Source organism: Euleptes europaea, chromosome 2 (assembly GCF_029931775.1).
Source record: "Euleptes europaea isolate rEulEur1 chromosome 2, rEulEur1.hap1, whole genome shotgun sequence".
In the NCBI taxonomy this organism is placed as follows: Eukaryota; Metazoa; Chordata; class Lepidosauria; order Squamata; family Sphaerodactylidae; genus Euleptes; species Euleptes europaea.
This window is the reverse complement of record NC_079313.1, coordinates 116,204,642-116,223,313: the sequence shown is the minus strand read 5'-3', so window position 1 is coordinate 116,223,313 and position 18,672 is coordinate 116,204,642. Positions and strand designations below refer to the sequence as shown.

General features: G+C 42.8%; 1 protein-coding gene across 1 annotated transcript in view; it reads right to left on the bottom strand.

Annotated features, from left to right (window-relative positions):
* The window catches only part of EYA2 (EYA transcriptional coactivator and phosphatase 2), a 100,103-nt gene that overhangs the window by 2,820 nt on the left and 78,611 nt on the right, over positions 1 to 18,672 (bottom strand). Inside the window, exons 10-14 of the mRNA XM_056867454.1 lie at positions 11,814 to 11,872; positions 9,431 to 9,591; positions 5,418 to 5,532; positions 4,770 to 4,891; positions 2,736 to 2,836 (exon numbers count right to left, since the gene is read on the bottom strand). Of these exons, the coding sequence (XP_056723432.1) occupies positions 2,736 to 2,836; positions 4,770 to 4,891; positions 5,418 to 5,532; positions 9,431 to 9,591; positions 11,814 to 11,872 (558 nt within the window). The remainder of the gene's footprint in view (positions 1 to 2,735; positions 2,837 to 4,769; positions 4,892 to 5,417; positions 5,533 to 9,430; positions 9,592 to 11,813; positions 11,873 to 18,672) is intronic.

Here is an 18,672-nt window from a genome sequence, read left to right as displayed (position 1 = left end):
ATCCCGGAGAGTGTGTTCTACTGTTACTATTGGTATTCCCTCTCCATTTAAAATTCCAAGACATTTCCTTCTGCTGACTATACCAAGGTATAGAAGGGCATTTGTGCTAGCATGGTTGAATGTGTTGCCACCTGCAATTTTAATGGGAAGATACCAAGGTATAGACTCTATTGACCATATAGTATTAGATGGTCCTGTGTTTTCAGATTTAAGAATAAAGTTAATTCTCCCATTACTAGGAGCTAGCTTGGCTGTTCAAGAGATGTAGAAGACCAAGTTACTGTACAGGTGGCCAAATGTTTGGCAACGGTTATAGCACAGCATCTTTAAAAAGCCACCTCCCTGGTTTGTTTTACCTGACTGTGTGCTCCTGTTCATGACAATTGTTGAAGGAACAGTGATTGGGTTGGAGAGAGAGAGAGAGAGAGAGAGACAGAGAGAGTGAGAAGTGAGAGTGACTCACTTGCAGGGAGAATGCCAGGCAGTGGTGCTTCTCTCTGTAGATTCTTTCCTGCAAATGTCTCTTTAGGCTACCTTGCCCTTATTTTTTAATACTGGGGTTTAAATCCTTTTTTTTAAAAGGGTGCTAATTCTTAATAATTGTTATATATTTTCATATTTATACTTTATAAGCCACCTTATAAAGAGGAGGGGATGTAGCTCAGTGGAAGAGCATCTGCTTGGCATGCAGAAGGTCCCAGGTTCAATCCCCGGCATCTCCAGTTAAAGGGACTAGGCAGGTAGGTGATGTGAAAGACCTCAGCCTGAGACCCTGGAGAGCTGCTGCCCGTCTGAGTAGACAATACTGACTTCAATGGACCAAGGGTCTGATTCAGTATAGGGCAGCTTCATGTGTTCATGTGTGTTCACCTGAAGCAAGTCCGCTTGGGAGGCGGCACAGAAATTTTCTAAATAAATTAAGCTTGCTTCTCCCACTAGAGAAAAAACATTTGTTAAAATTGGCAGCCAGGAGAGCAGTTGCCGAAGAAAATGAGTTGGCAGGAGGACAAGTTAAGCATTTACTTCTACCTGCCGATTCTCCCCTTTATGAACACGGTGCACCTAGCCCTGACACTAGTGCTCTGAGAGCCAGATTCAAGCCCAAGAGCATTTTAAAGACCAACAAGATTTCTATGGTTTCAAGAACCAAAGCTCCCTTCATCAGACTCTCAAAAACTTATACCTTGGAAATCTTCTTGGTCTTTAAGGTGCTGTGTGTTTGTTAAGTGCTGTCAAGTTGCTTCCGACTCATGCCGATCCTATGAATCAATGTCCTCCACAATGTCCTATCTTTGACAGTCTTGCTCAGATCTTGCAAATTGAGGGCTGTGGCTTCCGGACTCAAATCTAACTCTCCTACTGCAGACAAACATGGGCTACTTACCTAAAACTACCTGGTGTTATGAGAGAAACACAGCATTGGGAAACCCATTTCTTCCTCCCACTCTGCTTAATTCTACAATGAGATTATAGAAATCTGGACACGACCACTTCAGATTGGAGGTGTAACATGGTGCTGAATGTTTCCCCATGTTAAAAATATATATATATATATATATATATATATATATATATATATATATATATATATATATATATATATATATATATATATATTACATTAGCTTATGGTGTGCCTGTGTGAGTACGTGTGTGAGGGGGTGTCATTTAGTTCTGTCCCTTATGTGTTACTTCAAATTCTACCCCTTCCCATTTTATGTTCACGGTGTAGGAGCTGTTGCACAACGGCTCCTACACCGTGAACATAAAATGGGAAGGGGTAGAATTTGCACAACGGCTCCTTCCTATATCACAGAGGCAACACGTGAAAACCCAGGATACATGGGATAAACCCACGCAGCAGGTCCTCTCCTGTGCCAGCATCACTGCCGTTTCCAGGAGGGTCCAAGCTGGCACAGAAAGGAGCTGCGGCGTATGATCTAATCACCTAGTATGGGCCCTTCTTGTGCTACCTTTGTGCATGGGAAAGCAGCTGTTTGAAGAGACTCCCAACACCACCACATCATTGTGCATAATGTGCAGATCAGCTGAGACATGTCCATGGATGGGACAGTAAAATGTCTGCACACGGAGCGCTGTACTGAAGAAAACAGAACTGTGAGCGCAACCCTTTTGGCCCAGCTCAGACGGCGCTCCCTCAATCCACCTTTCAGCTTCGCATTCACAGATGTGAGAACTGGCCCTCGGTGCTTTAAGATCTTTACGGTTTTATTGTTCCAAACGCCAGAAATCCCTGTTCCTGTTTTCTTTCAGCTGCAACAAATCATTCATTATAAAAAGAGGTGGGGGTGGGTGGAAGAGAGCAAAGAGCAGTCACTTGTTACTAGCCCAACTGTGCAAAGCAGCCGCCTCGGAGAGCTGCATTCAATCACTCCTTTCCCACTAGTGTTTGGAAAGCAAAACCACACAGTAGAAATGAGAAATGGCAGATCTCGTCACACTCACTGATCCGATCTCACTCCTTATTTATGTATCTAGCAGCATTGTTGTTAATCAAGAACAGTTTTTGCAGCAAACAAGAAACTGCTGGAAAAGGTGCGGGTTGGGGTGGAGGTAGGATTTACAGGAGGAAATTGCTCACAATGCTTTATGGATTTCCAAACAGGAAAAGTGGCCTAATCGTATAAAAGCTTAGAAGGGTGAAGGATTTTTGTTTTGTTTTGTGCTGCAGGTGAAGAGAGATGAAGAGGACAATAAAATGATTGGCGTTTTACCTTTTTTGCCCCCTGTTCCTCTTCAGCGCCATCTCCTATTACGATGTACACAGCTTTCCGTCCAAACCTCTGCATTATCCTTTCAAAACAGCTCTCTTTCCCTGCATGATGAAGAAGAGGCATTAATTTGCTGCACAACATATGCAGAAGAGCTGAGGGTTAGAGGAGACCTGCATTTTAATGTCTGTGCTTGAATTTTCAGTTTGCTCCTTACATGACATCTTAGAGGTGGACTCACCTAGCTTATTCCCTGCCTTGAGGCAAAGGGGATTTCCCCTCCCCCATCTGCCCATAATGAAATACAAATAGAACCGGGCAGAACATATTTCAGTTGGGAACCACTATAACTTGGAGGGGGGGGGGGAGATGTACAGATCTGCCATAAATACTTTGTGCAATATGATATGGGAAATTTTAATAGCTGAAAATGTAACTGCACAAATTTAAAGCCACACAAAATTCTTCTTACATAAATAACTACATAAAAGATGAACTCCCTTTTTATTATTTGTTGACTCAAATAAGAAAAATGGCACATGTCCTGAAAGACTGAAATCTCTCTTTTTCACTTGGGCTCTTTTAATCTTCACCGAAGTTATGCAAAATATTGTATTATACAAATAAAGCACTGTGTGTTAGTCAGCTCTTGCTGTATTTAACAGTTTATTTTATTTTTAATTTTCTTTACAGGATTTATAGTCCATCTTTCTCACTGGGACTAAGGCACATTACACATAGTGAGTTAGTATAACCTAATCTCATGCTATATTGTACCTCCTGTATTGAGACAAACAGTGCAATCCTAAACAGTTACACACTTCTATGTTCATTGATGTCAGTGGCTTAGAAGGGTGTAACTCTGCTTAGGACTGCGTTGCAGGTATAATAATCTTTTGTCAACCTATACTGAAGGATGTCCTAGAAACATTAAAATTGTATGTATGTATTTAATTTAAACCATTTTCTTGCCGCCTTTTCACCCAACTTAGAGTCCCCAAGGCAGTTAAAAATCAAAACAGTAAAACAATCTTGAATACATATACAAGGGAGGGGCCATGGCTAAGTAGTAGAGCATCTGCTTTGCATGCAGAAGGTCCCAGGTTCAACCCCTGGCATCTCCACTGAAAAGGAACAGGTGGTAGGTGAAGTGAAAGGCCTGAGACCCTGGAGAGCTGCTGCCAGTCTGAGTAGGCAATACTGAGTTTGATGAACTAAAGGTCTGATTCAGTATAAAACAGCATTGTAATTACAAATAACAAAACACATAAAATGGAAGTCAAAAATAAAAGATTTGCCAATATAGGAATTTACTATCACAAGATGGATACTAGGATGTGCAGTAGGACACTCCTCCCCTTTTCTGTACAAGCTTCAGAAGCATGAAACGCACAACCCTTAAAAAGACTTGTGTGGTTTCCCCAGTCGCTCTTTAAAGGATGGTGAAGGCTATTATGCTCTATCAGGCAACTTGGAATCAGTTGAGAGCCAGTGTGGTACAGTGGTTAAGAGTGGTGGTTTGGAGAGACGGACTCTAATCTGGAGAACGGATTTGATTCCCCACTCCTCCACATGAGTAGAGGAGGCTAATCTGGTGAACTGGATTTGTTTCCCCACTCCTACACATGAAGCCAGCTGGCTGACCTTGGGCTAGTCACAGCTCTCTTAGAGCTCCCTTGGCCCCACCTACCCCATAAAGTGTCTGTTGTGGGGAGGGGAAAAAAAAGGTGATTATAAGCCAGTCTGATTCTTCCTTAAGCGGTAGAGAAAGTTGGCATATAAAAACCAACTCTTCTTCTTCTACTTTTATTTTTGGATAGTTTTAAATTTGTTGTAGTGTTTCAGGAGCATGTTGCTTTCTATTGGGATTTTAATTTTGTTTGTAAATTGTGTCTGGATCCCAATTGGGGAAGAGCACTTTGGGGGTCATTTGGGGCTGCAGTGAGGTGAGGAGGGGGGATGAGAAAGTCATGCTCTGTGGGTGGAAGCTCTTCCACCCATGGAAACTCTCTGCTAGATGCAAGCCGTTGCTCTTACCTGTCTTCGTTGCACTATAAATATTTTCAATGGGGAAGACCACACCTAGTCCGTACAGGAGCACTTTGGCAAGTGCCGGTATGAGCTGGGTAGTGGTGACCAAAACATTTACACAGTTAGGCCTGCAAGACAGAAAACGGTGTCAGCATGATGGTCGGTACGGGGGGAGAAAAACATAAAAACCAGAATCTTTGTTTCTCTGCTCTATTGGTATGAACTGGAAACGGGATGTTCTCCTTGCCAGCAGCTGGTCATTAACACAGCCAGCGGTGGCTAGACTTTTAAATGCTTTTTTCCCTCCTCTCCACCATTTGTTACAATTCAAACTAGTCTGGAAGTGAAGTACGTCATAAGTAATGACACACCAGGGACATAAAAATGGTGTAAAACTCCAATAGCATTTTCACTGTGCCCCCTGCTCTCCCCCATGACTACCTTTACTATTTTCCTGCTTTCCTCAAAACATATATCTGGGAGTCAAATTTTCAGGCGATCCCTCCCTCCCCTTGGGTGAAACATACCTAGATGCCCCCGCTGCAAATTGGGCCAAAGGTGTCCTATAAACATGTGGGCCTTGGTTTGTTTGGAGAGTAGCAGGAGAAAGTAAAAACTGTGCAGGCTGGAGACAATTCCTTAAGCCATTCTTACCGGGAATGTATCAAATCCAGAGCTTTCAGCGCATGTGTTAGCCAGAGATCAGTCAGCGCTTCCAGTTCAGCTCTTAACTGTAGCCAGGTTTCTCTCTTAGGAGCTCCTATTAAACCTGCAGATATAGAAAGCAGCATTTGTAGTTAAACTCCAATGGGAAGGAGCTGAATCACTTGCATATGGCTTTGCAATACCATAGAATCATAGAGTTGGAATGCACCAGAAATCTATCTAGACCAATCCCCTGTCCAAGAGTCAGGACCATCCACCCACCAGCCATACATACATCCACTTGCAATGCCGAGACAGCGTGCCAAAAGTCGAGACACACTGACTGCGCTGTGGAAAGCTGCTTTCAGAGGGGGAAAAAATCATGTCTCTGTAGCCTGTCTAATTTCAGCTCTTCAGCATCAACTTTTCTTGAGCTGATCCTATAACATTTAACATGGAGCTCTTCCCCTGCAAGTAGTGTGCCCCAAGGCCTCATATGGTTCTCCTTTTCTAATCAACTTTCCCCAGCCTTGTTCGTACGGTGGGAGATGGGTACTTACCGGTAGGAAAACTAGGTCTAGGTCTGCATTGCCAGCAATGCAGCTTGGGTATTTGGGCAAAAACTCTATAGTAGAAGTAATTTTTACCATAGAGTTTTTGCCCAAATACCATGGCTTCCTTGCATGCGATGGTGACATGATGCCACTTCAGGTACATTGCTGGAAGTGACATTACTGTGTTGCCGGCCACACAGGGAGGCTGAGGCCTAGTTTTCCTGCTGGCAACTCCGCCACTAGCTAGCTCTGGAGTGAAGGGATCCCCCGCCCTCGGTGGGGGCCTGGCAACCCTATGTTTGTAAGCCTTGAGATCTAACTTCAACTGATTTCACTAGGCTTTCACCTGTAAAATTAGGGTTAGAGGGGAAAATTACTCACTGATGAATGGGAGCCCATACCAGTTTAGCTTTTCATGGACCTGTTTGGGTCCATGGATGACACTTAGGACATATATTAAAGGTAAAGGTCCCCTGTGCAAGCACCGGGTCATTCCTGACCCATGGGGTGACGTCACATCCTGACGTTTTCTAGTCAGACTTTGTTCGGGGTGGTTTGCCAGAGCCTTCCCCAGTCATCTTCCCTTTACCCCCAACAAGCTGGGTACTCATTTGACCGACCTCGGAAGGATGGAAGGCTGAGTCAACCTTGAGCCGGCTACCTGAAACCAACTTCCGTCAAGGTTGACTCAGCCTTCCATCCTTCCGAGGTTGGTAAAATGAGGACCCAGCTTGCTGGGGGTAAAGGGAAGACGACAGGGGAAGGCAATAGCAAACCACCCTGTAAACATAGTCTGCCTAGTAAATGTCGTGATGTGACGTCACTCCATGGGTCAATAATGACCCGCTGTTTGCACAGGGGACTACCTTTACCTTTTAAGTGACCTTTCATAATCCATTATTTCTAACTGCTAATACTGTTTCAGACACACAGAGAGTTCACACTTTGAAGTTTTATAAAGAGATTCATGCCTAACACATTTCAACCCCACCCCCACAGACAAAATCTACTTTAATGATACTGCTCATTTAGCCTACAGGCCTTGAGCAATGTCACACTAGGCACAAGAAAAAAATAAATAATTTAAATAACCAACGAGTTACTGCACTGGAAGTCCTTTGAATTAATTACATGAGCAAAATGTAACTCCTAAATCCACGCCTGCCAATAGTTTCTTATCTTTATCTGGTATTGACAGTCCCTCATTATTGCAGGAAAGCGGAGTAGTCCACAAATCCTTATTACTGCAAAAGGTACCGTGTTCCAGTAAGCAACGCCCCAACATTTCTATCTGTCTAGAAGCACAGTCACAAAGTCTGTCTGACAATGCAGTCCTTTTGGCATCCTTTTATTCTTACCTATGTAAATGCCGTCAAGTTACAACTAACTTCTGGTGACCCCAGCATTGGGCTTTCATGGCAAGTGAGAAGCAGAGGTGGTTTGCCATTGCCTTCCTCTGCAGAGCCTTCCTTGGTGGCTCCCCATCCATGTAATGACCTTGCTTAAGCTTCCAAGATCTGATGAGATCAGGCTATATCATGCCGCCTTCCCTCCCCTTAAATCTTAAGGGAGCCTTACGTATTTCCCTCAGTAGCAGAAATAGCAGCCCTGGGACTGAGATTGTGAGAAAGGTATCAGGGGAGTGCAGATCACACAGCCCTCCTCCTACAGCCTTGAGCCAAACTGGGCCACCCTACAGATGCTACTGACCTGTAAAAAATGAGGAATGTCCATTCATAGATCTTCCAGCTCGTCTAGCTTGAGCCAGATACTGTCTTTGAATGAGTTTTATGTTCTACTGGAAGCATTTGTGCCAGTGAAGTTAAAAACTAGTTCAGAGAACACCTAGGGATTTGGAGGGGGTTATGTTTATCAGCTGCTCATATGAACCATTAAAACACATTCAACAGAACATGCACAGAACTTAAACAATAACCATTAAAGGTGCGGGCTATTTCCTGCAGATTAGTGACTGAGAGGAGCTAACGGTATGAGATGAAACAGGCAGCCAGATTGTTCCAACCAGTTATTATTTCAAATTCCCCTGAAAAAGCCATGTGCCAAGACATTATTCTTATTATACACGGGAAGGTCATTATTCTGGAGAATGGCATGCAATGCACATGTTTAAAATACCTGGAGGGGCAATTGTCATTACTGATCTTTCTTTTTGTTGTTGTTCTGATTCCAGCTACATGGCAGATGTGATGATGTAATTCCAGGTCACCTCCATGGCAAAAGGTGCTGGACTCCAGCATAGATGGGTCTCCCCTCTGTCTTGTGATGGCAGTTTCTCCACTGAGATTTTTCCTGATCTAGAAATGACTGTCACAAAGGGCCTTGGCAGCCCATTGTGTGTGTCTATGTATGTAAAGTGTCGTCAAGTTGCAGCTGACTTATGGCGACTCAATAGGATTTTCAAGGCAAGAGACTAACAGAGGTGGTTTGCCATTGCCTTACTCTGCATAGCAATCCTGTTATTCCTTGGTGGTCTCCTATCAAAATACTAACCAGGGCCGATCCTGCTTAGCTTCCGAGATCTGATGAGATCAGGCTAGCCTGGGTCATTCAAGTTAGGGGCTTGAATTAGGGGAGGGGCTGTGGCTGTTTGTACAGCATCTGTTTGGCATGCAGAAGGTCCCAGGTTCAATCCCCGACATCTCCAGTTAAAGGGACTAGGCAAGTAGGTGATGTGAAAGACCTTTGCCTGAGACCCTGGAGAGCTGCTGCCGGTCTGAGTAGACAATACTGACTTTGATGGACCAAGGGTCTGATTCAGTAGAAGGCAGCTTCATGTGTGTATGTGTTCAAGTCAGGGTTGGCAGCACCTTAAAGACTAAAATGTACATCACATTATTTTGTTAGTCTTTTAGGTTGCCAGAAGGCTCTTTGTTGGCTTATTAAACCAGCTATGCAGAGTCTGCTTCCTAAAGATATTGAAAATGAACTAAAAATCTGATTTAAAAGAACAACATTTTCCATGAACAGCATCCTCTTGGAAGCTTCTCTGCAAAGGACCCCAACAAAGTGGTGCAGATGGGGGAATGAAGCAAAGGTTACACCTGCGAACATATGTCTGTGCATGGCTGCGGTAGAGGGTAATGGTGCGTTCTTTAGACAGCACATTGGTCAATTTAATGCCGGCAATGTGGCTCAGGCAAACAATATTTCACCATCATGTGGACCATGTAACAATGACAGAAGAAATGAAGTGAGGATAGAGCAAGCTTGCTCCCAGTTCAAACATCAAGGCTAACACAATTGCTTTGAACAGTCCACGTTACTTCTCAACTCATCTATGAGAGCTGAAAATTAATATACAAAACATTTCCTCTTCTCTGGTACACTCATTCCTCCACATTTTCAGGTACATAAGGCTGCTCTCTGCATCTGGTCCGAGGAACAGGAAGACTAGGCTTTGAGGGAGATGGGAAGGAACATTCCCTGATGGGCTGGAGAGACTCTTACCGCCGACATTGTTTTTGTAGGTGTTGTACAGCTCTTTCACCCGCCGGTAGCGGAATGCTAATTTCCTCATCCAGTCAACTCCCCCATGAACTCCCGAGCCCAGACACAGATTTGCTCCAGCGGCGGAACTGTGAAAGCCATCTGCTGAGAAATTATACGTGCTGTGGCAAAGGAAGGAGGGAAAATGGGAAGGAATGAAATTATAACCAATGTTTCCCATTGAGATGAAGACAGTAGAAAGAGGGGGAGCAGAAGAGATGTCCCGGACTTCTAGTCTTGTGAGAGACACTGAATGAAATAAAACAAAGGTTCTCCCTGCTCACACATACTGTAGGTTTGCTTTCTTTGATTAAGATTAAGCTATACTGATGTATTTTAGAATGCTATTGCACCAGATCCTCAAGTATAGTTTCTGGATATTTTTAATCAATATGACAATGGGGGAGGGGGGAGGCCAAAGAACTCAACCTATCTGGAAACTGATGCATGCCTCTTTGACATGAATGAGAACTGAGCAAGAAATCCCATTCATTTCAACGGGGCCTGCATAGAAGACATTCCAGGTGGACTGTCACCAAATACTGAACTATCTTCAATTTGCCTTGTACCGCATTCTCAGAGGCCAATATGTCAAGAAGCTGTAGCATCAGCATCAGTACATTCAGACATTGTTGGTGTGATGGTGAGAGACAGAGTGGTGTAGTGGTTTGAGTATTTGACCAGGATCTGGGAGACCCAACTTCAAATCCCTAACACTACCATCCATGGAAGCTAGCAGGGTGGTTAGTCCTTGGGCTAGTCATTCTCTCAGCTTAACCTACCTCACAGGATAGTTATGAGGACAAAATGGAGGACAATGGTGTAAGCCATTCTGGGCCCCAATTGGGGAGAAAGGCAGGGTACAAATGAAGTAAGTAAACAAAAATATTGTATGCATGAACTCCAATTTAAAATGTTATGGTACCATCTAATTTGGGAGTAGTCAAAAGATACTATTCACAGGGTCAAAATTAACAACTGTAGCATTGTTATGTCCGCTATACAGAACAAGAGTGTTCTGAAGCATGATGGGAGTTCTCATAAAATGAGACTGTATTTTTATGGTTAAATACAGCAAAAATAGAAGTGACAGATTTCTGTACAGATAACTGCAATGAAGAATGTGCAATGTATGGGACCCATACAAATCTTTCCCCTTTTTGTGTCTGTGAGTGCGCAAAAATCACTGCTTACTTCTTCAGAGGCAAATGGGAACAAACAGCTGGGAAGTGGAAGGGGAAAACTGACCAAGTCTCAGTTGCTAATCAAGGAAGCGCCCCCAGGAAACCTTTATTCATATTGTGCACGCGTGAGGGAGAGAGAGAGGTGGCATTGCATGGGGGGGGGGGTTCCTTTGAATAACCAGCAATGCTGAGAGTCATGTAGGAAGCTTCAGAGGGCCTGACAGCACACTCTGGCTGCCAGATGCTTCGCTCTGCAATAAGCCCATGGATGGAGCGGAGCCAAGTATCAGGGCACTTTCACAGATGCCGAATAGTGCACTTTCAATCCACTTTCAGTCCACTTTGCAGATGGATTTTGCTATATGAAATGGCAACATCCACTTGCAAACTATCGTTAAAGTGCACTGAACGTGGGTTGAAAGTGCATTACTCAGTATGTATCAAAGCGCCCAAGTATCCTCAGCAAATGCGCTACACAAGCCTCTACCAGCCAGCCTGCCTGTCTTGCCCCACTGCTGCCTCCCCAGCTTTAACCCCTCCATTCTTCCAGGTTTGAAAGAAAGAGGACAGTCAAACTGCAGTTCACAGGCTGGCGCTATATACGTGTGATGATCTCCACTATATTCAGTACCACCTGGCTTCTTGGTTGCACTTTAACTTTACAGAGTTAGCAACAAGATCAAATGCTTCTTTTACTCTTAGGTGAAGCAAGGTAGTCTGCTGGACCCAAGTAAACAATAAGGGTGGGCTACAGCTCTGAAATAGCATGCAGAAGGTCCCAGGTTCAATCCCTGGCATCTCCAGTTAAAAAGGACCACATAGCAGGTAATGTGAAAGACTTCTGCCTGAGACCCTGGGGAGCTCCTGTCAGTTAGAGTAGGCAACACTAATTTTGATAGATCAGTGGTGTCACTCAGTGCATGGCAATTTCATTGATCCACATACCACTGCCATGTGGATTCTAATTCATACATTAAATATAATGTACTAGGCCACTTATAATATAATGAAACAACTGTCACATCCCAGTATGGCTTTTCCTTTCAGTGACAAACAAGAATTTCTGCCATGGTTTTAAGACATGGATGAATTCCATCTTTCAGATATTCATATATATGATCTGCTTGCCCCGGGCATTTGCAGAACAGAGAATGCCTTACCTTAAATCTTGCCCATTGTCATCCGATGATACATCATCTATGTGTATCTGGTCACAATCCTGAAAATCATTTCCAAAAATAATCAGACAGGAAGTGATTACTGTTTTGTAAAAATAACAATGGACAGATTTAGTACAACAGAATTCAAGCAAAGGTAAGATTCCCCAGCAATTTCTGGTCAATTATAGTAATCAGATTACAAGCAAAATTTCAGGTACTACATTCCCAGAACATGAACATTATGTGCCTAAACAGACGATGAATGAGGTCACTCGTACAGTTCTTTATGCACCTAAGGGGAAATTGTTTCTTACTCACTGGAGGCAGTGCTGGAAAAATAGAAAGAAACATTATTGTCTTTCAACAGGAAAACATTGTTAATAGTTTATAAGCCCAAACCTGCAATCTTTCTTCTTTAAAGAGCAGGAACTGCTAAGGAAAACCAACATACACAATTGTATCCTGCAGTAATAAAGTGTAATTTATTGTAATAGATCACTTGCCAAATGTTATATGAATAGCTGTTCAAACTGAAGAAATCTGAGTTAGCGATTGTGAGTACACAATTTGGTGGTGGCAGTTATTTTACAATAACACAGCACAAAAGGTAGGATTTCCTGTATCGACACATTACAAAGAGAAGTTTGCCATATGTTACAGTTCCGTTTGTAATGAGCATCCTTAGGGATGAAGCCCACTGCTTGAAATGCAATTTCTATCCTCTAATTGACTCAAAAAGGTCACTGTATCAACTGCATTGGCTGACTATTTGCTTCCGGGCTGGGGTTGCCAGCCTCCAGGTGGTGTGGAAATCAAGAAAGTAGCACAAGACAATTCTTTCTATAATAAGTTTTTTTAAAGTGCCACATATCTGAATAGTAAAAAACTTACAGATAACTAGAAAGGTCCATGAAAGTATTAAGACCATTTGGAATCAGAGAATTGAACATGAATATAAAACGAGACTCATGTTCAATTCTCTGTTTAAAAAACTTCAGGGACCTTTCTAGTTATCTGTAAGTTTTTTACTATTCAGATATGTGGCACTTTAAAAAAACTTCATGGTGCCTCATATAGAGTTAATATGGTAATGAGTTTGCTTGTTCTGAAACCCTTTTTAATGACGTGACAGAGTTACTGATTCAGACGTCTTACTTTGCCGTCCAGATACAAGGAAAGGGTACACTCCTATGTGCATTGACTAGTATGATCTTTTAATTATTTATTCTATCTATTTATGAACATTTTATAATGAATGGCATATTGTAGAACCATGTGTATTTTTTGCAGAATAGTGTACAAAAAGATTGAAGGCTTGAAAAAGACTGCACGAAATGGAATTATACCGGATCTCCATTGCCCTTCATCTTGCTTTTGCGACCTACTGATGCACTTTATGAAATTTCATGTGGACTCTATAAGGACTGAGTATTGTTCCCGTGGTTCACTCATGCACTTTATGAAATTATTTATGTAGACTGAATAAGGATTGAGAATTTGGGCTCATATTTGTATTGTAAAGCCCTTATTGAAAGTTGGGGTCTTAATTACCTATGTGATACTTTTTTGCTCCAGAATTTTGTTCTTTGTATGTTTCCAATACATATTCTTAATAGCACTAATTGCTATAGTTTGGTCTTCTTATTATAGAAAGAATTGTCTTGTGCTACTTTCTTGATTTCCACACTCCCTACTTAGCACTTGCAAGCCGTTTTTGGATTACAGCCTCCAGGTGGTGGCTGAAGATCTCCTGGGATTACAACTGCTCTCCAGGAGACAGAGATCAATTCACCTGGAGACAATGGCTGCTTTGGAAGGTGGAGTCTTCCCTCACCAACCACCCCCCTCCTCAGGCTCCATCCCAAAAATCTCCAGGTATTTCCCTACCTGGAGCTAGCAACCCTATTCCTGGCCCAGTTCATACTGCTGGTTATCACCTTTAAAGCTGTCCACGGCTTAGGACCCTCATAACTCTCAAACCACATCTCCCAGTTTAGTCTTGTGCACCACTTGTGTTCCTCAGCCAACCTTCTCCTGGTGGTACCCTCACTCAGGATGGTCCATTTGACAACAGGCCGGTCACGGGCATTCTCTGCGGTAGGTCCATTCCTCTGGGATGGCCTGTCAGAGTTGGTGCAGCAGGCGCCTTCACTTGCTACATTCAGGAAGGCGTGTTCTGTCCCGGAGGGCATTTGGTGGAGGATATACTGTTTTAGCTGTGTTAACTCTGTCTACCGGGTTTTAACTTCGTGTTTTAATTCTGTACTGGTTTTAACTTGTTGGGCACTTGTGGTGTTCTGTGTCCTGACGCTTCTGCTGTTCATTAGCCACCTTGAGTTTGCAGAGATAAGGAGGGGCATAAATATTTGTATTAAATAAAATAAAAGAATGTAAGAAAATTGGGAACAATTGCCCCACAAGCAATACCACAAAGTCCCGCAAATCAAGGAGTCATTTCTCTTTTGCTTTGTTGACTTCCAAGATGTCTTTGGGGATTCTAATCTTGCTTTGTTAGGTGTGGCAGAGGTTGTCACAAGAAAGCAGAAAAGACTGCTGTTAAAAATAACACTCAACTCCTTGGGTATACTAAAAAAATTATACACAAACTATGAAGAGATAAAAAGTCAAAGTACAATTTAATAGATTATGTGTTTGGAGTGTTGCTCCTAAAAAATATGCCCTCTAAACTATATTTCAAGTTTTTTATTGTCTGAATGAAATTGGCCCCCGACCTCCGAAACCATAAAAATGTTATTTTAATAGTTTCTTTATTTGGCTGGACATTCCCAATTCCTAAAAAGTCAGGAAGATTCCTTCTATGACCCTTGCAGGGTAGACACAAAAAATGTATTCTGCAAAACACATGCCAAATTGGTAAACTGAATTACAAAGTTATAAATTGGTAAGGTTTCTATTATTAATGTTATAACACTTTTACTGAGTTGAGTGTCCCTCCCTGTCATCCTAAATAGTATATCAGTATGGTGTAGTGGGTAGAGTGTTGTATATGAAGGATGGATATCAGGTTTAAGATTCTTGTTCAGCCTGATAAAGCTCATTCTGAGGACTTGGACAAATCACCATGGTTCTGTTCAATTTGTTCTTGTGCCCATAAGGAGAATCTGAAGGATCAAACTCACTGTTAGAAAAATACAACTGCTAATCTCCGATGGGCAGCCCTGTGACTGCCGGGAACGGTACAGCCACGCCATCTCCTGAGAGGCTTCCCGGCCGGAAAATATATGAATTAAATATTATAAATTACAAAAACTTGTGAAAAATTTATGAAACTCCATGAAACCCGTGAAAGCTATTTTGCTGGCATGGCAATGCTGCAGCTTAGAGGACATTCCCAGGCTGAAAGGGGCTTTAGTATGTTTAGCCTGGAGAGGGGAAGACTGAGAGGTGATATGATAACCATCTTCAAATATTTGAAGGGCTGTCATATAGAGGATGGTGCTGTTTTCTGTTGCTCCAGAAGGTCTGACCAGAACCAACTGGTTGAAATTAAATCAAAAGTGTTTATGGCTAAACATTAGGAAGAACTTTCTAACTGTTAAGAGTGGCTCCTCAGTGGAACAGGCTTCAACAGGAGGTGGTGCGCTCTCCTTCACTGGAGGTTTTTAAGCAGAGGCTAGATGGCCATCTGTTAGCAATGCTGATTTTATGACCTTAGGCAGATCATGAGAGGTAGGGCATGAATGTCTGCAACAGTGTTTGGCTCTCATGGCCCTTTCTTGCATGCCCAAGGTAGTACTGATCGCCACTTTAGGGTCAGTAAGCAATTTTCCTCCAGGCCAAATTGGCCAGAGATCCTGGAGTGTTTTTTTTTTTTTTTGGCGATCTTCTGGAAATGGAGTAGGGGTCATTGAGTGTGTGTGTGTGTGTGTGTGGGAGGTAGTTGTGAATTTCCTGCATTGTGCAGGGGGCCGGACTAGATAACCCTGGTGGTCCCTTCCAACTCTACGATTCTATGGAAGCTGCCTAAAGGCAGCTCCACCCCTGGGAACACCCCCTGTATGCTGGCGCAGGGAGTTTTGCTGGGACTACACCACCAGGGAGGCAGTGCCAGTGGCCGAGGCCCGCGCTGCCGAGTCACTTCCTATGCGCCCATGCCAGCATAGATGCCACTTATCATGGCACAAAGTGTTACGGACGCCAGTGCGGGGTCACACCGGCTTCTATGGCACTTCATTCCCCATGTTTAGATTGCACAGTAAGTCAGGTAAATATGACAGGATTTTGCAAAGGATATGGAAAGGTCATCACGCAGTGAGAGAGAGCATACTTTGCACAAATAAAGCCCCTAGTTAAATCCTTGGCATCTCCAGTTAAAGGATCTTACACAGTATATAATGGGAAAGACCCCACTCTTCCCAAGACCCTCAACAGCCACTGCCTATTAGAAGAGGGACACTGCTAAGCTAGATGGTCTGATTCTATAGAAGGAGGAGGAGGAGGAATCAAACTGGCTTACAATCACCTTCCTTTCCCCTCCTCACAACACACCCTGTGAGATAGGTGGGGCTGAGAGAGCTCTAAGAGAGCTATGACTAGCCCAAGGTCACACAGATGGCTTCATGTGGAGGAGTGGGGAATCAAACCCAGTTCACCAGATTAGCATCCACTGCTCCAAACCACAGCTCTTAACCACTACACCACACTGGGCAGCTTCATAAGACATGATACTAGGATTGCAACCTTCAACCTGTACACTTTAGTTTATTTAACAGTGAGGAAAACATTGGTTGACTTGTTTGAGATTATTTCAGTTCTGGTATGTTACTGTGACAAATGTTAAGTAAGAATGATTGTACTATGAATATTAAAATACCTAAAACTCATGCTTCCTCAGATTTCTCAAGCTGGCATACGTTTATTGAAATATAATCAGTTAACTAGCTGAAGGAAGAATCAACTACAAAAATCTTTACTTAGTTGACACCCCTATATGGATACCGGTACTGTGTAAAGCCATGCATAACGTGGCAGTGTGAACAGTGCTTTAAGTGCCAAAGTCACTCGGTCAATGTGAGAGGGCTACTGTGCTCTGTAATATTTTCAGGTATTTTATTGGGTAGTCTGATGCGTACATTTCTGATAACTGAAATGTAAATGCAGCTGGGATTTATATCACAGAAAATGTAAAAGCTAGACAAGATGCCAGAAATTCTGTGAATGAATCTCTAGAACATTTTTATTGCTCAATAAACTGCAGAGGATCAGATTCAGATTAGGGCCTGTGTGATGTGAAGAAGAGGAGGGGTAACTCTTTTCTCTCATGAAATATTCCTAACGTCATCTGTGCTCCTCCACCCCACCCCAAACTGATATTTGCCCCACTGGGGGGAAATCATGTAGGTTCCTTGCCTACTACCTGTATGTTCCCACCCATGAAAAAACCAGCAACTTGGGAAAGGGGTCTTTTAAGGTCCAGAAAATGGGGAAAGGCGAAAGGGTTAAACCCCCACCTCCCTCTTCGGAGGTCCAAAGAGAACCCCCCCGCCCGCTATTTAACAATACAAAGAAGACTGGGGACCCATGCGTGTATATTTAAAAATGTGTCTGTTTCAGCATACTTTAAAAACAATTGTCTGAAAAATATGGAAAAAAGCATGTTATGGATGCGGATGTTGCTTAGTTGAGTTATGTATGTTAGAAGGGAGACTTCCTATAGGCAAAGCTGATGTGCCAATTCCATACTGATAGTTATATCTTTAGTTCCTTCCTTCCTCAGTCAGTTTTTAGCCTACATGGCCCAAGAAAACAGAATTAAAAGCAGATTTTTGCTAGCATGCTCCTGTGCTTTTCCCAAATGATAAAAAAACATTCTCCGTTGTGCACGCATACTGTGAAAGCCACGCTGGAATGATATTGTCCCAGCCCACTCAACTTCAGTTGTGTTGCGCTGTAAAATTATGTCAGGGGAAAGGCATTTGTGGAGGGATCTGCTTTTCTCATTTGTGAATGAATTGTTCTGTATGTTAAAGTTTGACAACAGTAGCGATCACATTTCTAACTTAATAAAATACCATGACACTTAGTGAGACGCTACCTCATAGTCCACCGCCGACCGACACTATCATATTACTGGGTAAAACATCGAAAAGCCGGACAAGGCAAGAATGTAGACCATATTACTTAGTTACCAGACTAATTTTTCATTCTTGCAGATTTTGCTTTTGAGACCTTGGAGGGTGAAGAAGGAGGATGTGAACATCTGGGTGGCTGAAAAGGAGGCTCCAGTTTTGCTTGACTAAAATTAGGTAATGAGGACTTTTGCAAAAGCCAGGTTCCACATCTGATACACGGAAATCTCACAGGGCTCTGCGATTAGCATATCTCATGCAGGTCATGTGGTTAATTAAAAGAAACCTCTACCACTACTCATATTCTCCGACAGCTTTTGCTACGGTACTGTAATGTTCAGATAATTTCCCCATTGACTTCACTAGATTCGAGTCCGGTAGCACCTCAGAGACCAACAAGATTTTCAGGGTATAAGCTTTCGTGAGACAAAGCTCCTTTCATCTTATATCTGACAAAAGGGAGCTTTGACTCTCGAAAGCTTATACCCCGAAAATCTTGTTGGTCTCTGAGGAGCTAGTGGACTCGAACCTAGCTGTTTTACTGCAGACCAACATGGATACTCTCTGAAACCATTTACTTTGGTGATCGAATGTAAACTGATGTCAAGAAGCCCAAATAAGGCTTTTGTGGATTATAGAAAGAAGATGCAGAAGGTTGTCAAGAAAAAAAGCAGAAATGTGAAGCTGATGTTGCTCCACTTGAAAGAATCCCTCACAAATAGTGTGGAAATCTTCAATTTTCTGGCATGTTCCCAATGGTGCCCTCTTAC